General features: G+C 54.2%; 3 protein-coding genes across 3 annotated transcripts in view; all 3 read right to left on the reverse strand.

The window, feature by feature from the left end:
* Nucleotides 1-444: 444 nt before the first annotated feature.
* On the reverse strand, nt 445-3,046 carry LOC113483935 (zona pellucida sperm-binding protein 3-like). Its single transcript, XM_026856007.1, has 9 exons — nt 2,678-3,046; nt 2,085-2,203; nt 1,897-2,000; nt 1,501-1,678; nt 1,300-1,420; nt 1,128-1,219; nt 825-961; nt 659-748; nt 445-584 (listed from the first exon to the last, which is right to left on the reverse strand). Exons 1-9 carry the CDS (start codon nt 3,044-3,046, stop codon nt 445-447), a joined length of 1,350 nt encoding a protein of 449 aa, XP_026711808.1.
* A 3,963-nt stretch (nt 3,047-7,009) lies between these two features.
* LOC113483855 (zona pellucida sperm-binding protein 3-like) lies at nt 7,010-10,480 on the reverse strand. The gene is made up of 9 exons (XM_026855823.1): nt 10,079-10,480; nt 9,072-9,190; nt 8,892-8,995; nt 8,484-8,661; nt 8,269-8,389; nt 7,788-7,879; nt 7,463-7,605; nt 7,210-7,299; nt 7,010-7,125 (listed from the first exon to the last, which is right to left on the reverse strand). Exons 1-9 carry the CDS (start codon nt 10,478-10,480, stop codon nt 7,010-7,012), a joined length of 1,365 nt encoding a protein of 454 aa, XP_026711624.1.
* Nucleotides 10,481-12,120: 1,640 nt separating this feature from the next.
* Nucleotides 12,121-22,068, reverse strand: part of PML (promyelocytic leukemia) — a 10,386-nt gene continuing 438 nt past the window's right edge. Inside the window, exons 2-8 of the mRNA XM_026856008.1 lie at nt 21,015-21,525; nt 19,479-20,056; nt 16,868-16,905; nt 15,619-15,856; nt 15,104-15,162; nt 14,203-14,341; nt 12,121-13,578 (exon numbers count right to left, since the gene is read on the reverse strand). Coding sequence (XP_026711809.1) covers nt 12,836-13,578; nt 14,203-14,341; nt 15,104-15,162; nt 15,619-15,856; nt 16,868-16,905; nt 19,479-20,056; nt 21,015-21,525 — 2,306 coding nt within the window. The 3' untranslated portion in view covers nt 12,121-12,835. The remainder of the gene's footprint in view (nt 13,579-14,202; nt 14,342-15,103; nt 15,163-15,618; nt 15,857-16,867; nt 16,906-19,478; nt 20,057-21,014; nt 21,526-22,068) is intronic.

A 22,068-nucleotide genomic window follows, 5' to 3' on the forward strand; every position in this document is an offset into this window, starting at 1 on the left:
GTGCACGGCGGGGGGCCACGCTGTCACTTGTCCTCTTCCAGGAGGGACGCCCCCAAACGCGCCTTCCCGAAGGAATTGGGGTCCTTCCCCGGCTGAGCTGGACCCCCCGCAACCCTGCTCTGCCCTCCCCGCCCCGGAGGCGGCCGAAGGCCAGGGGGACACAGCTGGGATTCCTCTGGGGTGAGAGGACTGTCCCCAGTGTCACCCATGAGTGGGGCACCTCCCAAAACTGAGCCCCAGGGAGGGCTGTAACCCGAGTGGAGATATGGGGGAACGTCCCCAAGAGCTTGGGGGGGCTCCAGCACCCCATGGCCACGTGTGGGGATGGCTGGTCCCCCCACGGCAGCACACCCCACCCAGGCATGTCGCCAGGTTGCCATTGCAGAGGGAGCAGCACGGATGCGGTTTGTCCTTCCCAGGCTTTATTTGGCTTCTGCCCCACGCTCAGGCCGAGGCACAGGTGCACCTCCTGCGCCCCACGCCAAGGGCCAGCCCCATGCCGGCCAGCCCCATGCCGGCCAGCCCCACGCCAGCCAGCACACAGATCAGCCCTGTCCCCACGCCGGGCACTGCTGTCACCCCACCTGCAAAATCAAGGGGGGCTGTTAAGACTCATCACCAGGGCTGTGCCACAGGGCTGTGGCCAGTGGGGACTCACCCTGACCTCTCTCCTTCTGCTCTCCCACTGCACCCAGGTCCCTCGAGAGGAGAACGGGGCCGATGACCACGTCGGCTTCAGCCTCTTTCCCTGGGGAGGAAGGAGGGATGAGGTGGGCTCATCCCGCAACCCCGGGGCGTCTCCCGCATCCCCGTGGGGATCTTACCGTTGGCATCGTGGCGGCGGAAGCGGCGGCCGGGCCATTGCTCCAGGGGGTTGAGCCTTCGGGAGAGTGCAGGGGCCTCACAGTTGCCTGTCTCACAGCAGCTGCAGATGTCCCGGGTGCCTTCCACAGGTGCCCAGCTGTAGCAGAGTGAGAGCATCATCACTGAAGCCCCCTCAACAACCACAGAGCATTTGTGTCCCACAAATCTGGGTCCATGATGCATCCCTGTGCCATGCTGGGGGGCTGTGGGATGCTGGTGGGGACCTACTAGACATGTCCCATCTCAGTGCGGTGGCTACTCACGTGTTTCTGGCTTTGTTGAAGGAGCAAGCCTTGTTTAGGGGGTCCGGAGTTTGGTCTGCTGGGGTCACCTTCAGGTGGCAGGTGATGTAGATCTGTGGGAAGGGCAAAGGAGAGAGATGGTGGGGGATACTGGCTTGGTTTGGGGCTGGCAGGGGGACACACAGAGCCTTACCAGGTTCCTGGTATCCCCTGCGAACCTGAATACATCAATCCTGAAGCGCAGCATGTCCTCCTGGGGCCGGGGGGTGATGAAGGCAGAGCTGGTGTCATCCAACCTCCCATCAACCAGGCACCTGGGGTGGAACGGTGGAGGGAGTCAGCATCTTAGTGTGTGTCCCCCCAGTGCCGCTGCTGGTGGGTCCCCGGCACTTACCCATTGAAATCGATGATGGTGTAGTGGGGTGAAGAATCGGTACCGGGGCTCAGGGCGGCCACGCAGCTGTCCACAAACAACCGCAGTGGCACGTGGCTCTCTGTGCTCACCTCAGCTTGGATGTTGAGGACGTCACCCAGTTGGAAACCAGTGAAGGGTCTCTCAGCACTCCAGTCCTCTGCAAAGCAGCACCGGGGTGACAAAGTGGGGGTGACTCCAGCTGTCCCCGAGCTCCCGTGGGATCAGAGCCAAGGCTCCACCCAAAAGCAGGAGTGCTGGTGTTTGCCATAGGGTAGGTTGGCCTCCCCAGTGGGATGCTGGGTCCCTGAGCTCCCCCACACTGGGAAAAGGGTAGAAAAATCCCCCATCTGCAGGTTGGGGTGGCTTCCCACCTACCATTCATGAGGCGCAGGGAGAACACCAGCCTCTCCTCTGCTGACAGTGTGGAGCTGAAGGGAGCCCAGGTCGGCCGGATGGCATTGCTGCTCACATTCTCCCTCCTGGGCAAGGACCACCGCACATCAGGATATGGCCCTGTGCTGGTCGACAGGGGCAGGGGGCACCGAGGATGGGGGGGGCCTCACCTGGGGTAGTGGCACTCGATGGGGATGACAGCGGGGTTGCTGCGGATGATGACAGGGTTGCTGGCAGGGCTAGGGTCATAGTTGAGGAGCGTGCGGTAGATGAGGGAATCCGGTGTGATCTGGACAGAAAAGCAGTGAGAAACCAGCAGTGAGGCCACCCCACCTCCTACCACCACTGAGCCATGTGGCCATCCTTTCCCAACTGAAAAATGCTGGGGAAATCAAAGAAAGGAGGGAAAAGCCAGGGAAAAGGGGATGGAGAAGGAGCCCTGCTGCATTATCTGTGAGTTAAACTTCTTAGTGGGCCAAAACACAAGCAAAATGGGTCTGACATGGGGGCTTTGCATCATCGGCATGTCTCCAGCTGAAGGGGCAAAGCAGCTTTGGGCAAAACCACTCTGGTTTGGGTCATATACCTGCTCATCCTTCCCCCAGGGTGTTCCTCCATGGTGCTGTGCGTCCGGCACCCAGAGCTCCCCTGGCATCACAGGGGGTGCCCCGTGCACGGTCCTGCAGCCTGAAGCTGCTTGGGGAGGGGGGATGACAGGCAGGATCCCAGGACTGGGAGAAGAACTGCGGGGAAGAGGTCTTACCTGCACGATGCTGCCACACTCGTGGAGGCCGGCAGTGAAGGTGACGGTGTTGTGGGCAGGGTTCATCGAGGAATGCTTGCATGCTGCTGGCCCCAGCGTCAGGTCGGCCACATTAACCAGGCGGCCAGTACCAAAGAGGTCCCTGTTCACTGTCACCACCAGCTGAGCCTCCTGGCACTGCACCATCACCGGATGCTGGCTGGAGATGGCTCGAGATTGGGGGTCTTCCACCCAGGACCAGGTGTGGGGGTCTGCCCGTGCTCCCCGGCTTGCTGCTTCACCCCAGGAGAAATCCCAGGGTGGGTAGGCAGCCACCTCGCCCACTGCCCAGCAGAGAAGAGAGAGGATCAAGCCGCTTTCAGGTCCCATCTCTCCTTCTTCCAGCAAACAGTGGCACAGAGAGCCGGGGATGTTCCTCCAGCCTTTATATCCCCCCAGGAGCAGGAGCCATCCGCCCCTGGGCTCCCGTTTGGGGACCAATGGCACCCAAAGGCCAGCCCTCGTGGGTGCGGGGAGAGGGGAGGCATAACCGAGTTATTTCCGGGGTGCCGGGACCCCCTGTTCCTGGGCTGCCCAAGGCAAGAGAAAACATCCTCGTCAGCCTCTTTGGGGAAGTTGTTTATAAAACTCAGCAGAAGCTGGAGACGGGGAGACTGGTACAAAGTGGCTTGTTTAGGTTATAGGGTGATAAGGGGCTTTTCAAGGCTGCTGGGGAGGTGACAGGAGAGGGAGAGCAGGGTCCATGCTCCCAATCCGGGTGCTTCCCATCTCCTCCATGGGGACCATCCCTGCCCGGCACTGTCAGCCCCCCTGGGACTTTGGTTTTCTGCTTGGATGCTGATGTGCTGGGGGTGGCCAGGAGCCCACATGCTCACCGCTCCAGCCCAAACAAGGGCTTTATGCATCCCCCTGCTCCTCAGCGGGGCCAGGACTGGGATGTTCAGTCAGCAGCAGATGACAGAGAGCCCTCACCACTGACACAAGCATGGCTGTTCTCAGCGGGGGCCAAACAACCCCCATTTCAGCCTCAGCAGTGAGTTCATTAGCTGCAGAACCACAACCTTTCCTTTTTATCTCTTCTGCTTTTCCACAGCTTTTTGGGTTGTGTTTGTTTCATTGCCTTCAAGGAAACGGGTGTGAGGGAGAAGGCAGAGGCAAGGCACTCCACCCATCGCTCCCTTCCCCACACTGCAGCACCCTGTGGGTTTGTATCCCACTCCCCACAAGCACAGCTGGGCAGTGCCTGACTCCTCACAGCTGGGGAAAAGCTGCTTAAAAATAAACCCTACGTGTTTTCAATCTTCATTATTGGAGTTTTTGTCCCTTCTTTTGAGCATCTTTAACTGGTTTTCCCTGTTAGGGCTCTGTGAGCATCTTGTTGGCTTTGTAATAGGAATGCTCCTTTTCATACCCCAAATCCCTCTCCATCTTTCAGGATGTCTCTGGCAAGTCTTAGGGACATTAGGAAGCCTCTAATTTGGAGGCTTGAGCAGGAGCAGCTAAGCAGTTTCTGAGAAAATGAAAAGAAATTGAAAGGTTTGGGGGAGATGTCAGCCAGCCCACTCTTAGCAGAAATGCCACTGGGTTTGGAGCTGGGACTGGCTCGTGTCTGACTCAACATCCCCCAAAACCACCTGTGTGAAGTTTTATGGGCCAGGATAAAGCCTTCCTCCTTTCACCCAGGAGCTGATGCCCCATCCCCGCTGCTGTCAGCCAGTCCAGAACTTCTCCTCCATGTTTGAAATACCTTGAAATTGGCATTTGCGTAGAAATGCCAGGGATTCCAGCAGGCTGAGTCCCGTGCGTCATGGAGATAACAGCAGCGGGCATTGCTGAATCAGTAAATAAGTGCCTGCCCCCCTCCCAGGAGAGAGCATCACTGCTTGGCCAGGTCCTTGGCCACAAGGACTGTTGGAGATGCCTGGTCTCACCCCATTGCATCCCCGAGAGCCACAGCTCAGGAGGCAGCTCTGGGGTGAGTGTCTCTGGGTACCAGGGCTTAATCTCAGCAGGAGAATAAAGTCCTTTGATGGGTTACCTTGTGTTTCCACAGCTCAGATTAGCAAAGGTGAATCTCAGATGAAGAAACATGCCCAGACTCAGGGCAGAGGAAACATTCCACTGCAAAAAAGGGGATTTTTATTCCCAGGTCAGGCCCTGCCAGGACCAGCTGTCCCATCTTTATTCCAAGCACAACACAACATTGGCCATAGACCAGCAGAGTTGGGAAAAGTGTGAGCTTTTTTTTTTTTTGAGGAGGCAGAGACCAGAAGGTCCCAGGGCACTGAACAAGCACAAAACAGTGTTTTTTTCCCCCTTTGTATAAAAGAGACTTTAAAGCACATCTCATTTTTGCCTTATAACAAAGTTTTAAGTCAAAACTCTCTCACCAAGCAGCAAGACCAGTGCTGTCCTCAAGCCCTGCCAGAGCTGGGAGTGCTGTTGGAATGGGACATAGAGAGCTTTTCCCCATTCCCAGCTTCCTTGTAAACCAGATTTGGCTGATATTTGTCTTCCTTCTTGGAGTCAGCTGAGGTGTTTTGGTTGAATGGATGCAGGGCAGCTGCACTGAGAAGGGTTTTCACTAAAAGGCACCTCTGTGTGTCTCAGCAAACCAGAGAGATAGTCCCTACTCAGAGCATGTGTGCCAAGGGATGGTCAGGGCACTGAGTGTCTAGAGAAGATACTGATCAAGGAGGAATCAGTTATGTGAAGATTTAACACATCAGCAGCCACAACTTGTGGTCTGGAAGGTCCAGGAGGGTTGTGCAGCCCTGGGCTGGACACAGAGGAGGGGGAATCCTCACCTATGGACCTTACCAGCCTCAGCTGGGCTGATACACCTGGTGTGAGACTGAACACCTTCTGTGATCACTTCCACCCACATTTCCAAGCCCTCTTTTTCTCCTTTCTGTCCCCAAAACAGATACCTCACAGCTCTTAGGGGATGGTGAAGACTTTGCCCAGCTCTTCCCCCAAGAGGCCCTATACCTCACACTTTGCTGCAAGACAAGGACCAAACCCCTCCAGTGAGGGTCAGATTATATGGACGAGGAGAGACAACCCCAACCTAAAGTCCCTGATCCAACCCAGAACTAATCTTGTAATCTGAGGGAGGGCTAATTTGTTTTTAGCTCTATGAGCAGCCAAGGGAAGGGATGGGACTGGGGTTCAGGTAACCCAAAGTCTCAACCTTGTGCCAAAGATACCACTGTAAGGTGACATCTATCAAAGGCATTCAGCTGAGGGTCTCCAGGGTACTGGATAAGACCCAAAGCCACATCAGGTTGTACAATACAACACTTTGTCCTTCACAGCCAAAAGATCTGCCCAAGCTCCCCTAGAACAGGCTAAGAGGTTGCAGAAGTCCTCCTGCCCCCTGCAAAACCAGCTCAAGAGGCAGCCATGCTGCAAACAGCTCCTCACAGGTTTGTCTTCTGTGAATCAAGGCACTGAATTTGCTCTGACAAACATCACAGCCCAAGATGTTCAGCAGGTCCAGTTCCTACTGCTGCCTAAAGCAGGAGCCTCTCCCAGCTAGAAGTGCAACAGATCTTGGATTTGGAGCATGAACATCTTGCTGTTACAGCTACTCTGCTAAGCAGAAGAACCTGAAGCCCACAGCACTTGAAGAAAAAAGTAAATGTGACTCAGGCATGTTAGAAAGCCCCTTTCTGGAGGGGGGTGGGGGTGAAAGTGAGGCTTGAAATTCCATTCTCTGCCTCAAGGACTGTTTATACATTTCGGCCAAGGCTTGTTACATAGAACTATGTAAACAGTCCTTGGGGCAGAGAATGGAATTCCTGTCTGTCTGTCCCAGGAAAAGCCCAACCCACCAACCCTCAAGTTGTGCTCCCTTCCTCATCCATCAAAACTTAATTTCTCTCCCAGAAACAGCTTCAGGCAGAAGGAGAGTGGTCCAACTTTTATTTAACCCTTAGCTCCCCCACATGACTTAAGGAGTTACCAGAATGGAGCAGACCCAAGTAGCTCCACAGAAAGGTAAAACATCGAGGCTAAATACAGCTCCATGCTTTTACAGACAAGAAAACAGCAGGTGGGAGGTGATTTTTTTTGCATTAGTTCCCAACTAGGTGATGTGGGAGAAGTTCATGGGGGTGGAAGGCTGTACAAAGCTCTGCTGAAGACAGGGCTTCAGGAGAATGAGATGCTCAAATTTGGTTTAGGGAGAAAGAAGCACAGTTAAAGATGACATGAAGATTTGTTTCATCTGTCTCTCCAGGAAGACTTCTCCACTCCCCCCACCAAGCCTATATCCAATAAAAAAATACATTGAAGGCCTATGAGACTGTGCAAGTTGAAACCAGTGACTTAAACAGGGTTGCTGGTTTTCCAACAGATAGTCAGAGCTCCTAGAACAGCAAGGATCAGCATGATCAAACTAGCAATTGCAGCCAGCCCCAATACCATCCACAAGTGACCTGCATCTGGGAAGGAGAAATAAAGAGGTGGTTATGGGCAGACCCAGGACCTGCCACACAAACTATCCCCCTTCCCTGGGTTTGCCCTACCTTGTGAAGGCATCCTCCTAACTGGGTGATCCTGCCGACTGTGGATAAAGAGAGGTCCAACCACAACATCTGCTTCTTTCACCAAGGGATCTGAAAGGGAAGACCTCTGGGCACTCAAACTTACCTGAACATCTAAGCTCTTCCCAGTCTTGGGTTAGCACTGAGGAGCCAATGGGTAGCGAGGCAGCTCCAGCCACCAGCTCTGAGCAAGTTAGTATGGGGGTGACAGACCAGGAGGCACACTGAGACATACCAAACTGGGAGGGCAGTTCTCTCCGGGCACGTCCTCCTTGCAATCGTGAGGGAGCATGGAGCCTCCTGGAGTGCCTGGCCAAGCCACAGCTCCTCATCTCACAGCAGGAGCAGATATCCCAGGTGCCTTCCACAGGGGCCCAGCTGGAAGAGAGCCTGGTGACCAGCCCACTCTGATAGGAACCCCTCACATGTTTCAGGGCCTGCTAGGAGAGACCAAAACCCTCCCAAGCCAGAAGACCAACCCCACCTTCCTGGAAGGTGGCACACCAGATGGTGAGCCCAAACTCTTCACCCTTGGGCAAGTTTCTGTTTCAACTACTCACAGATTGCTGGCTTTGTTGAAGGAGCAAGCTTTGTTCAAAGGGTCTGGAGCTTGATCAGCCATAGAGACCTTCAGGTGGCAGATAATGTAGATCTGGGGAGGCCAGACAGAGCAGAGGGGTTAGGCTGTCATTTGCCTTTATGGCTTTCCCATGCATCATGAACTTAGTCTCCAATGGGACCACCAACTCCCCAGGGCAGCTCAAGCCCCTCTACTTCCTTCAGGCCAATTAAGGATTCAGCTACTGAAGCCCATCAGAAGGGCTTGTGTTGACCAGTACCGGAACTGGTTTCCAAGGAAGATCCTTAGCTCAGAGGGCCATGATCAAGGAGCAGTAATACAGGGTGACTGCATTCATAGGTTGCTATGTGGCAGTTGTCTTGAGAATGTAATTCTAGACAAAGCCACATTAGCTTTCTTAACAGACTAAGGCTATAACCCCATCTAGACAAGGGAGTACACTTATTTTGGTATATATTTACCAGATCACTGGAGTCTCCTGCAAACTTGAATGCATCTACTGCAAACTGAAGCACATCTGGCCTGGGTCTTGGGGATATAAAAGTCGAGGTGGCATCATCCAGTTGCCCATCCACCAGGCACCTAGACACAGAAGCAAGGGCCAGCAGGAAGCCACTGCCAGACATCCATAACCTGCAGAAACACCTCCCTAAATAACAGCACAGCCAGGTCTTACCCACTGAAGTCAATGAAAGCATACTGGAGAGAAGAGCTCCTGTCTGGGCTCGGGGTAGCCACACAGTTGTCCACAAAGAGCCTCAGAGGTGCATGGTTCTCGGTGTTGACACCAGCTTGGAAGTGGAGGACTTCTCCCAGTTGAAATATGGTGGAGAGTCTCTCAGCGCTCCAGTCATCTGGAAGACAAGTCACCAGGCGCTTATGAATGGGAAGGCAGCTTGTGCTTCACTGCTTCCACCCACAGAAACCCCAACAGGCATAAGCCCCTGGGTATTCACCAAACCAGTACCAAACCCCAGCTGCTCCAGGAGCACAGGGGTGATACCAGCACCAGCTGTGCCATCTTGTGGCAGCATGGTCACCTCAGGGTGCCCTGCACTAGAGGAGACCCTCACCCAAAACCTACCATTCATGAGGCGCAGGGAGAAGGGTAGCTTCTCCTCAGAGGACAGGGTGGAGCGGAAAGGCACCCATGTGGGCTTGACACCATCACTGCTCACGTTGTACCTCCTGGAAAGAGATGCCCATAGTTAAATTCTCAGGGGCAGCAGAATGGTTTGCTTGGCACTTGTCTGCATTGGCTCACCTCGGGTAGTGGCACTCAATAGGAACCACAGCAGGGCTGGTGCGGATGATGACAGGGTTGCCAGCAGGAACTGGCTTGTAATTTAAGCTTGTGCTGTAGACTAGAGCATCAGGGGTCACCTGGGGAAAAGACAAGACACATTATCTGGTCATTAATAGCCCTGTTCCTTGGCCATGAACACAGAGCAGCACATTTAAGCATGGAGACAATACTGAGATGTTTCTTCTGATCATCAGCCAGTAGCATTTGCACCAGAGGCAAGCAAGTGGCACTTGTCCTGATCCAGGGATGCTCTGGCCTGGGAAGCTGCTTCAGCCTGACCCAGGACAGCCTCTGGTCAGCAGCAGAAACATATGCAGAGGTGCTTAAAGGTGTTTTTTCCTTCTAGTTTCCATACCCCAGAACAACAGCCAGAAGCTCTGTCCCTCAGGGTATCAGAGAGTGACTTCTCTTTAGGGGGATTTAATGAAGATACTTGCTGGGTGGTAGGGAGGGGGGGGGGGCTAGGGGACGGACACCTGCTCACCCTCACGGCCCCAAGCCTCTCCTAGGAGAGAGATCACTTCAGATTTAAGTTTTCTGTGAAGTAGCTTCGTGCTATACCCAGGGAAATGCCTCCCGAGGTAAGCATCCACTGCTGTCTCACTGCAGTGGCTCCCAGCATCAGGTCATTTGGGCTCCACCCTGAAGGTGGCAGCAACAGCTTAAGTAGTCCTGGAAGATTTAGATACCTCTGTATTCATCAGGAAAAAACTAATGTCTCTGCCTCTTGCATGCCCTCCCCTGCTCGCACAACTTCAGAGCTAGTCCCTGGACTGGACAGCACGGCTTCTGCTGACCTTGAAATGCAGACTGAGATGCTAAGCCTCTAGGAAAGGCTTTGGAGCGTTTCCCTGAGCCCAACTACACCGCAACTCCTGCCAGCGTCAGCATCCCAAGGCACCAAGGTGTAAGCCAAGAGGCAGACCCGCCCTCCCCCCAGGGCTCCAGCCCCCCTAAAGCCTTACCTGGAGGGTGCTGCCACACTCGTGCAGTCCAGCCACGAAGGTCACTGTGCCCTCAGCAGGGCTCTGGGCCACAGGCAGGCAGGCGGCAGAGCCCAGGGTCAGCTCCGCAGCCCTGACCAGGCGCCCCATGCCAAAGAGATCCCGATGCACTGTGACCAGCATCTGTGCCTCCTGGCACTGCACGACCACGGGGTGCAGCGGGGCTGCAGCCTGGAGCTGGGACACATCCACCCATGCCCAGGGAGAGGACTGGGAGAAAGTACGGGACCACCCTAAGGAATGATCCCCTTCATACCTCCACAGCTCTGCATCCCCTCTAGGAAAGCCCCAAGGGTCATAAGCAAGCACCTCCCCAAATATCCAGCAGAAAAGCACAAACCCCAGGCTGCTTCTAGGCTTCATCCTGCCTACCAGGGTCTAGCATAAGGAATAGCTGCTGCCAAGGGACCTTTTATAGCCCCCATCTCCTACAGCCACTCCCACCCCAGGTGATGCTCAGCACACCTCCCATAAGGGCAATTGGCAACACCTGAGAGCACCCACCTCTCTGGGGAACCCATTGTGGTGGGATCTAATGAGGTGCTGGATTGGTTCCCTTGTCCACAGGAGAGACGTTGAGTTTGCCAGGTAGCCAACTGCACATTTTCCCTGTTTTTTGGTAATAACCAGCTCTGTAAGTTCCGCAGAGATGTGTTCCACCTCCAGACCATATGTCTCGCATCTAGATCATGGGGTCCTTCTTCAGCGGGGTCACTGGGGGATGGCGTGGGGGGTGACACTTTCCCAAGGCAAATCCACTCTTCAGGTGCCCAAACTTGTCCCTGTCCCCAGCTCCTTCACGGTGGTGACGATCCTCATGGAGCCACCAATGTCAAGGGCAATTGGGAACTCATGGCTGGCTCTTCACTACCAAGCAAAAGTAGATTTTTTTGGAGGAAGAAGGCAAAATTTAAACTTGAATGAAGTAGAAGAATGCAAGGAAAAGGGAGGATTATGGAGAAGATCCCCATCGGTTGCCCTGAACTGCATCCCTGCTCCTGCAAGACCAAACTCCACATGGTGGTGCCCACACCAGCACTGTCACCCTTGTGCTTCCCTGGATTTTAGCAAAAGGGAGAAAAATGCTTGTACACGCATCATCATTTAACTGTATCTTGAACAGACTTGTCCCCTGAAGCCACTGGCTTCCTGGGCAGGACTGGTGTTGAAATGAGTGGTAGTAAAACAATGAATAGAATAATCCTTATGAGGAATAATATTAAAGCTCTTAGGTATTAGAAATAATAAATATTTATAATAATTATTCGAATTATAAGACCTGGGCCAAAATGGTCCCCATAGTGTCTGGGCAGTCTACTCCTTCCCGGAATGATTCAGCAGCAGGTTGTCCCCTCCATGGTCCCGAGGGAGGGGACTGGGGCAGGTTAACCCAGCTGAATCACCCTGCAAACTTCCTCGTGCCTGGTTAGACTATAAATAAGGAGTAAAAGCAGTTTGTGTATTGAAGTGACACCAGGGAGGAGCACAACTTTGGACAGGAGTCCTTATATGGGGTTTTAGGGACAGCACAAGGATGTTTGCTTTGCCTCTGCCTCTGGGTAAACATTGGTGCCCTCTCGTTCACGCAGGTGAGGACCAGGTGTGATGCCCACAAGTTTCGGGTGATGTTTCACTCTGTGCCTGAATCGGGCTGTTTTGGCATGATCCAAATGGGATAGCTGCCAGCAGGACAGCTATGCACCATCTGAAGGGAAATAACTTGGGTCGTTGCCACCAGGAGCAGGCTGACAGGCTTTCTAGGCACCTCCCTGAGCAAACAGAACCTCCCGATGCTCTCTTGCTTGTCTTCAAGCCAACACCTATCTCGGGGATAGCTGCATGTCTCACGTACGTGGGTTGTCCCATGCTCATGTTCATCTCAGATACATCGTAGGCTCAGGAGGCCACCACCACACCACCTACCACCCTGCACAGCTGCCAGTGGGCATTGTGGGAACTGGGAGCAAAAGGAAATAATTTCAATGCAAAACAAACTAGGAAAATTATTTATTTCTTCTGCATCTGTAGGCAGGCACAGGAGCCGAAGAGCAATGAGGTTCATCCCCTGATCAAGAAATTCCCTGTCTGTCTTTGATCCAGGAAAGCAGGGGGAGAGGTAGGAAAATCATAACCCTGTGTGCCCACTTAGGAGGTTCATATCCCATGCTAGAGGGGTAGGATCCTGCTGACTGAAGGAGGATTTTCAGTTTTTCCCACAGCCATGTCCCACACAGCAGCTCACAGGAACAGAGCAGCTCTGCCCAATCCCCTCCCCAGCAATGACCATCACTCTTGTCCTTCCAAACCAGTTTCCTCACCTGCTGTTGCTCCAGCTGGCTTCAAATCCCATTGACCCCCCATAAAACCCAGACCAGAAATGATTTGAAAGATTTCTTTCAAGAACTGGCTTGGTCCATCCAGAAGGGAGACAAAGGCACAGTGTGGCTGCAGGATGTCGGATCCGAGGCAGGACGTCTCCCAGCCAAGCTGGTGTTCTCACCTCTTCACCTTAGCACAAGTTCAGATGAGAGAGGACAGCAAAAGACTGTTACACCCCAGAGACCCAGGCTCATCACCCCAGGAAGGAGTGGGCATGAAATATTGAAGGCAAAACTACTGATGTGAGCCAGGATTTGGCTCCAGGACTCAGTCCCTGTGGGTGAGAGGATTATGAATACTGGAGAAGTACCAGCATCTTTCAACAGTTTCCCTCTCTCTTTACATCTCTTGGGAAATCGCTGCCTGCTGGAGTCCTATGGCTTTCAGCTCCTGGCGCTGGAAGTAGACCTTGACCTTGCTCAGGTTTCGGACTTTCTTTTCAGAGCTGTGCCGGCAAGTGTTTATGAAACGGCACATTTTCTGGAGCCCGTTCTCAGGGTTGTGCAGGTAGCAGAACCAGAGTTTGGAGAGGCTGATGTTGTGGGTGGCCAATGTTTGGGCTGATGGCTTGGTGAGGAACTTCTCATCCAGCAAGGGCTGGAGGGAGATGAAGGACTCCAGGTTGGCTTGACTGAGGATCTGCCTGGGTTTCTTTAGTAGGTTGATGTCCAGGATCTCGGACAAGTATTTCACAATGTTGGCGTTCTCCATGGCACTGAAGTCACCGAAGTGCCTCCAGTTGTAAGTGTTGGCCAGATTCTTCAGCTTGTAGTTATCCCTCTCAGGGATCTCCTCCTTAATCAGGGGCAAGATGTCCAGGAATCCATACACAACAGAGCTGAACTCCTCTTTCTTGTTCATGACCGTCAACGCTTCCAAGAGGGTGGGAAAGGGGAGTGACCAGAGACCAAAGCCACCCAGGATGGGCTTGTGGACAGTGTTGAGGTGGCACAGCAGATTCCTCAGGCCGATCTCATAGACACCCTTTTTGGCCATCAAGCTGGACAAATATTTCACTGGCTGAATCAGGACTGGGAATACTTTCTCTCCATCTACGACTGTCATCTGAATAGTTTCATTTTCTAGAGAAGAGGAGGGGGAAGGAAAGGAGTATTGGAGAGGGAGGAAAGGCAGAATTAGTCACTTACTCAGTAAATAAAACATTGATTGAGTTGTTCAGCCTCCAACAGTCTTCACCATCAATAGCTGGGGCACTGATCTACCATTTCACCTTTCTTCACCATTCAGTCACACCTTCAGCTTCCAGCATCTCGTGTCCTTCAGGAGTGTCCTTCCATCAACACTAACACCTCCTGCAGTGGGATCATTCCCCCCACCAGGAATATGAGGGCCTTTACAGCTTTTTGTGAGTGGACTAAGGAGAGGAGCTTTAAAAAAAAATCCACCTCACCCAAGGGAGATTGGCCAATGGGAAGGAGAAGCAGGGGAGCCCATGTTGACACAACAGCACAAGGGCTGGTTAACTGGCTGAACAATCTCAGAGAAATCTCCCCATGGCCCTACAGACTCCACATGTCCTGAAACTCAAAGGCAAGGCCTCTTGGGAGCTCAGGATATTGTCTTCTCCCTTACGCAGCCAAGGCCATGGTGGACACGCCTGAACTTCCCCCCCAAAAAAAGAGACACTGACAGATGAGGGGATCGGAGCTGGCTGCACCATGGGATCTCCTCACTTAGGATCTTACTCAAAATCTTCATGTCAAAGAAGACCAGGGATCCTTGTCTCGTGTCCAGCGTGTTCTGGCTGCTGACGGGAAGGCCCAGGTAGTCTTCACCAGTGCTCTCATCAAGGATGCTGCTGAAATCATCTAGCACACTGGAGTCCTGGAAAAGTACACCATTTGCTTTTAATAAACATCACAGGAAGAACCAGGGCAGCAGCTCTGGGCACTCGTGTGTCCTGGATGTTACCAAAGCTCAGGGATCTACTCAAAATGCCTGCTAGAGGACTTAGGCTGTAATAAGCTTGGTCATGAAGACTTGCCTTCTCCAGCACCACAAAACATAGTGACATGCACACTCCATGCACGTCCACATGGGACGGCTCGCTTGGATCCTTCTCAACTGTCTTTCTGCTCAAAAGTGACAGAAAAATTGGGGCTATCGACATCACCCCTCTGGCTGTGAGCCAAGGGCCTAAACCAGCAAACAGCAGGCAAGGAAGGGAAGCTGCCCGTTTCTAAAACCTCTAGTGAAGAGCTAGTCACCAGCTTTTGGTCGTGCAGACCGTCAGGGGAATTGACTGGTGTTGCAAAGTAACAACAAAACCCCATCCATCCATAGCCTCAGAAAGGTGAGGTTTTGGACTGCCTCTTCTTGCTGGCCTTTGTTTTGGCTGCTCACCACCCTGGAGTCACCAAGATGGTATCTACCAAGGTCTCCAAGATGCTGGGCAACCCAGTCCCCCTAGAAGTGGAGGAGAGCTAGGGGGGATTTATTTTGGCACTCAGGAAGAATTTCACAAGTTCCCTGCCAGGTTCTATGAGATGGTCCCAAAGGTCTGCAAGCACCACGTGGTCCAGCCTTCATGGCTTAAACACTGAGCAATGCAGGGCCAAGCACTGAAAGCCCTTTAGCTGCACTCACCATTGACTCCTCATCGGTGCTGTCCTCCTCAAAGCTGTCCAAACAGAGAATATCGCTATCTGTGAAGGTAGGAAAGACATGTCTCCTTTCAGACGTGGGGCTGTCCAACCCTGCAGTAAGTGCCAGGGCCAGTGGTCCCCTGATCAGCATCACCAATTTTGTCAAAAGTGACCCTGAACAACCAGCAAGGTGGGTGTAGAGCAAGCAGGGAAAAAACCTGCCCTCAGGGACAACCTGAAAAAGGACTGATTCTCTCTCAAGCCACAGAGTACACACTGGGCAGGATCCTACAGGGGAGAGAGGACCAAAATGCTTGCATCAGTATGCAAGCAGTTGAAGGAGAAACATCTGGTTCTCCATCAATCTCCACCACACATCTTGTCTTTGAACAAGACAATGTGCTGGGACAGAACTACCCTCCTGGAAGGTTTATGGAGATGCTGCAAACTGCCCTGCCTCAACGCCTACACCCCATAAAGTCTATCCGTGGCTTCACTGCTCTGGACACTGCTTACCTGAGTCATGCAGGCCACCGTTGTCATCTGGCACATCTTCCAGCAGGCTGTCCTCCTTTGAGAGAGTCATAGGGGACACCGAACAGCTGGTCCCAGGCTGGTCCGAGCAGCTTGGCTGCTGCGGCACTGTCTGGTTCCACTCATCATCGTTGTCTTCAACCTTTGCTACCTTCACTGGCAGTGTCAGGACTTCTGCATTTTGGACTTTCTTCCTCTTTGCAGGGGTAGAGTTGGAGACCTAAGTGTGCAAAGACGAGCCCAGTGACAGCAGCCCTGCGTTGCCAGGGATGGAGATGTTTGGCTGTTCTCCAATGGCAAAGGACAAGCTTGACCACATGGGTTTGTCCCTGCACAAAACAAGTGCTCTGCTTGCCCAGATGGTCTCTGCTGCTCTGGGGTCACCCACCATATCCTCATTTCTGGCATGAAGGCCCTGGCTATCCTGGGCTGTGGTCACTCCAACCACCTTGGTTAAGGTCCCCTCTCTGCCTGACAAGCATCAGGAAAACTTTCTGCTTGGCTTAACAGCTGCAAAGGAGAAGATGGGAACCTCCCCTTCCTGAGCTGGGGGAATAAATCATCTTTATCTTCTTGCCTCAGCCCTGAGGGTCTCAGACTCTGCAGGGTTTGCAGGCAGGGTTAAGCCCTTCTGATCCCAGGCTGGGGTGGCTGGGGACATGCTCTGCAGAGGGGCAGCCTGGGGGTCCCCAGCCCTGGTCCTGTGATGGCTGTTTTGTCCCAAGCAAAGGCAGGCAGTCTGATGCTAGACAAGTCCTTTCTGCACTATGGGACTGGAAACCAGAAGGGAGCTTGCCTTCAATGTTGTTGAAGGCCACTTCTGCTTGAGTAGGGCTCTGCCCTTCTTCTGGGACATGTTCGGGGGCCCCAAATCCATCACAATCAGTCGCAGCATCTCCCCGCTGCCAGCAGGGGAGGGCAGGGCAGGGTGCAGGCAGGAAACGACTTGCAAGCCACCATGCCTACAAGAGCTCTTTGCGGTGCACACAGCAGCATGTCTCATGCTGAGATGTTGCATCTTAGCCACAAATGTGCCTTCAAGGGACAAGGTCTGCCCTGGCTCTGCAGCCCTAAGCCCAGCCAGCCTGGCTGATCTCCCCTTTCCAAACAGAACTTGGAAAACAGCAACCAAATGGCAGAACTCAAGCAACCTTGCAAGGGCAGGGGGTAACCCCAAATTTGTGCCAGATAACCCCATGAGGCAAAATCCCAGAGCAATGCCCACTCTCACCTGGTGGGAGTGTTCCATGGCTGAAGCTGGAGAAGCTGCTGAAACAAGAAAAACATATTGAGCTGAGAGGAAGGTGAGCAATGCTGGGGACATCTGAGAGCAGCAAGAAAAGGCTCTGCAGAAGGTGCAGGTGGCTCCAGGAGGGTCACTGAGGCCGAACTCCAGCAGTGAGCTTGCAGGCTGGAGTGGAGAGGTGCCCATTCTGCCTGGCCACCAGCCAGCTCATTCACTCATCCTTGCACTAAAGCCTTTCCTCCAGCTCTCCCATACAGGTTTGCTGCCCTCCCAGCCCTCCCAGCCCTCCCAGCCCCAAAAGCCAGGAGGTCACACATGCTGGGAAGGAAAGAAAAAAGAAAATTAGTAGGATCATGCTGTTCCTCAGCAAGTTATTGCCATGCAGCGTCAAGGGCTTGTTTGTGGGGGAGATGCTGCCTTCCCAAACCCAGCAAAAGACTAATGCACTAATGCACTGTTCATCCCAGGAGGATTTATTGGCATAGCAAGATATGGAGAGCCTGGTCTCCATGAGGACCTTTTAAAGGATTTTTCAAGCAGCTACAGTCCATGGCAAATGTTTGCAGACCGTCACTTCTTCCTCCGCTTCTGAAGTCTGGTGCTGCTCTTCCCACCACGCTTGCCCCTGGTGGGGTGCCTTGACTTGGGGCACTCCTCCTTGGCAGCTGGGCTAGGGGGTTCCAAGAATGCTGAGCTGCCAGGGGGGGTGGCAGGAAGGTGTCTGCTGGGGGAAGGGGCCGTGGCAGCCACTGGGACCAGCAATTCATGCTTCTGTGGGGTGCTGCTGTGAGGGAGTAACTCCAGCACGTTGGAGGGCAGCAATGGCCAGTCCACGTCTGTGGTGGGGAAGTCCCCTGGGCTGGCCATGGGCTGCAGCAAGGGTCCTGCAGCAGAGGCGATGGTGGCCAGGGAGCGGGACATGGCCTGCATCTCCTGGGTCATGGACACCAGGTGCCTGTTTGCCCTGCGCTGAGCTTTCAGGAGCTGATCACTGATCTTCAGGAGCTCATCCACCTGCTGCACGTTGGACCTGGCCCAGCCACTGAAATCTTCCTGCAGGAAGGTCAGAGAGTCCTGGATGCTCCTGGGAAGAGGCACAGTGTCCCCATGGGCTGACCCCAAGCCTTCATCTGCTTCTTCATCCCTCTGCATCAGAAGGGCTGGAGATGTGGGTCGGGTGGAAGACATATCCCCTCTCTGGTCTGGACACACGTGTCCTCTGTCGCCGGTTGGGTCCAGCATGGGGGCACAGGGCTGGTGGTGGTCAGGCAGCCCCGCGGGGAGACCTCCAGGTGGTTGACAATGCTCCCTGGGAGGCTCAAGGTCCGGGATCAGGGTGGTCTCGTCTTTAGACGGGGAGTCTTGCTGGGGAGTGGAGGTACCTGTTGCAGGGAGAGGAGCTGAAGGGAGCAGGAGGGGACAATCAGGGCTGAGAGGGTTCTCCCAGACTGCCTCAGTGGGGTGGAGAGGGAAAATGGAGGGGCAGTGACTACCATGCAATGGAGACGCGAGGAGTTGGGGGGGAGACACCTTGTACCCATGAAACCCCAAGCTCCATTCAGGACATCAGCCCTGGGCTCTTCCGTGGACCGCCCATAGCCCATGAGCTTGGGGAGCTCAATGGTAGACACCCACAGAGGCCAAGGAGGACACTGGTCATAGCCCAGGTCTGAAGACAGCAGCAGGGGAATGGAGCAGAAGACTCCACAAAGTCTCTTCCTCCATTGCTTTTTTACCCCCATTTTCTGGGAGAATGCTACCACCTTCTGACCAAACATGGATTCTCCAGCACACCATCCCTGCACACACCACAGATGCCAACGCCTTCACCACTCCCAAACCATCAGCATTTCTGCCACAGCACTGCTGCTGAAGACCTGGGAGGAGACCTGGGCAAATCCAGCAGCAGTCGTGGACCTCTTGCCATCCCTGTCAGGGAGTGCTCCCAGGGAACATTTCGCCTTTCTGGTTAGATACACCATCCCGAGGCGGTAATCAACAACCCAAAAGGGGAATTGACCCAGATGGCTGTGGACATAGACAGACTGGCTGGAGATCTGATGAGCAGAAGTGGTCAGTGGGTGGCAGGACACCAAGGGCTGGAGGATGGTTATGACCCCTGAGGGACCTGAAGATATCACCCCCACAAACATTTCTCAGAGAGGATGCAAAGTTGATCCAACCCTTCCACCTGCTTCCTCCCTACCAACACCAGCCTCTGCAAGCCCCTGCTCCACGTGCCCCACCTCCAGGTGCCACTCACCTGCCTTGTCCTTCAACCCATGGCATGGCTCCATCCCAGGTGATTCACCATGTTATCTCCCAGTAGAACTGGGTTTGGGGGACTGTTGTACTCCACAGGGGCAAGAGCCAAGTGTTGCTTTGGAAGTGATGGAGGCAACATCTGCATCCTGCCCCTGGGAGAGGCTGGAGTGCGCCCACTGCATGAGCAAAGGCTGGAGGCACATGTCCATCAAGTCACCACGTAGAAGGAGACTTGAAACCCGTAGAGAATATGGTTTACCTGGGGATTACAACCTTCAACTCTGCTTTCAGTCCCGCCCTTCCCAACCCACCTGGTCAAGTGCCTCCTCACCTGGGTGCCCCGTGACACGCTCCACCAGCGCCTGCAGCCTGGCTCGGCACTCAGCAAAGTCCCCGGGCTGCGCTCGGTCCCGAGCCACCGGCGGCTGCAGCTGCTGCAGCTCCTCCAGTGAGTCCTTGATGAAGGGCTGCATGTCCATCACCTCCTGCTCTGTGGCATACAGGTTCACCTTCTCCACCAGCCGCTCGCTCGCCTCCATCCGCCGCAGCACCCCCTCCACGCGCTGCAGCTCCCTCGCCAGCTCCTGCCGGCCCTGCTCCTGACGCGCCTCCACCAGCCCCAGCAGCTCCTCTTCCTCCCGCCGGATCAGACGCACCAGCTGCTCCACGTGCTGCCGGATCAGCTCCCGCATCTCCCGCTGCGCCTGCTCCAGCCGGGCGGCCTCAGTCTGCAGCACCTCGAAGGTGGCCTCGAAGCTGCTTCTCTTCTCCTTCAGCCCCTGGCTCATGGTGACCAGCTCCTCCTGCCTGCGCTGGATCTCGCCGTGGATGTCGCAGAAGGGGGCGTGCTGGCTGTCCAGCAGCGCACAGATGCAGCACACAGGCTTGCAGCACTTCTTGCAGTAGATGCTGTGAGGCCAAGCACAAGCAGAGCAGTAATTTGGACCATACAATTTGCAATTCGTTCATTTAGCAAATTGCAAATTTATTCATTCATTGAATTTAAGTTACCACCAAGTTTGGACCAAGCATTTGGTTTTATACTCTCCCAATTGCAAAGAAATATGTTGGTCCACTATCTCCACAGGGTCTCTGCTCATCTGCTGGTCTGGTTAAAGTCACTGTGGTGACTGTGCAAGTGTTATGGTAGACATTCATCCACACACTGCGAGGGCAGTGAAGAAATGAGCTCTATGACCTTCCATGAGTGCTTACTGGGGTTATGGATAAGAATACAAGGCCAAAGAGTATCTTATCTCCCTAAGATGCCTAAGAGAAGAATATAAGAAGTGGGGAGTGGAGATCATCATCCATTCCTCACATAAGTCCTGGTAGCCTTGACAAGTGGTGGGTTAGGGACATAGTGAGGCAAGGGCTGCATCTGGGTCATTGTGGCTAGCATCAGTGCTGGCTTCCATGGATGCTCCAGCCCCTTCCCCTCTCACTTGATGTTCCTCTGAGGGCATTTAAACCTTGTCCTGCACTGCAGCCATGCTGTTCCCCAAAATCCTCTCCAAGCTGGTCTAGCACCATCAGCAAAACACACCCTTCTCTGCTGTCCATTAGAGCAGCTGAAGCAACAGACCTTCTTGATGAGCTCCATCAACCTCAAACTCTTTACCTAGCAAGGAACACCCCCTCTCCCTTGGTCTACTTGTCTCCACACTCCCATCATCAACTCAAACCCAGCTTCATCCAAACCCTCCTTCCATGCCCTAGAGCCCACTTGTCACTACTTCCCACCCATCTTCTCCATGACATGGTGGCAATCAGGGCAGCAGCAGGACAGGGACACCCATCATGGCCTAATCCAAAGAGATTTGTGACAAGAAACCACCCAGATGGGGACAGACCTCCTTAGACCTACCTTACAGTTTGGTTCTTGTGGGCTGGGTTGGAGCAGGAGAAGTTACTGGTCCTCCTAGTGCCCTCAAGGAAGTCCTTAGCAGACGCTGCCCTGATGTCCATCACCCTCTTGGCTTCATGGCTCTCCCTCTTCAGGTAGCGCTCGTGGGCCTCGAAGCACTTGGTGCAGAGGAACTCCTCGCACTCAGAGCACCAGAACTCACCGGCTGTCTCGCAGTTGTCGCAAAACAAGTCAACTCCATCAACAATCTTCTTGTAGACCTTGAGCCTGGCCTGCAGGCTGGTGAAGAGCAGGTTGTCTGTGGAGGGGATGCCGCTGGCCTGCGGGATGGCTATCTGGCACAAAGGGCACTGCTTGATTGGGTTGCTTTCGCTCAGGCAACTGAGACAAAAGGTGTGGAGGCAGGTGAGGAGCTTGAGGTTGGGTGATTCCTGCTGGCAGCCCTCACAAAGGATGAACTGGAAGTCATCTTCTAGGAACTTGGGGAGGGACAGAGGAAGAGGAGTGAGCGCTGGGGTGCGTCTTTAAGAGCTTCTGAAACCACATCTTGGCAGGGAGGGGTGACCTGCAAACCCTACTTGGAGCAACTAGTGAACAACCACTTCCCACCAGCGATGCCAAGGCTGTGAACAGTCTGGAGACAACCTGTGCACCATGGTGAGGTTGGATGGATGGGGCCCTGCTGAGTTCTTCCTCTTCCTCTAGCAAAGAGGAAACGGGCAGGTTCCCCTGACTATGGGGCTGGTGGGGAGGGGCAGCAGAGGGGCAGCATCCAGGGACCACTGGATGACAGCGTGGCAGGGCAGGGACCCCCTTCCCAGCCATCTCCCGCCACCCCCTCACTCCCTCAGCCCATCCTATGGCCTCCCCCTCCCTCCGTCCCGGATTTGTGCCTTCGCACGGCCGGCGGGGCTGGACTGGGGACCCGACACCCACCAAACCGGCGGAGGGGGGAACACCCCAAAACTCTTATGCCCATCGCGCCCCTTTCCCCAGGCTCTGCCTTGGGGCCGGGGACCTCCTGGTGGCCTGGACCCCCCGAGTCCCCCTCCCG

Source organism: Athene cunicularia, assembly GCF_003259725.1.
Source record: "Athene cunicularia isolate RWA chromosome 10 unlocalized genomic scaffold, athCun1 chr10_part1, whole genome shotgun sequence".
In the NCBI taxonomy this organism is placed as follows: domain Eukaryota; kingdom Metazoa; phylum Chordata; class Aves; order Strigiformes; family Strigidae; genus Athene; species Athene cunicularia.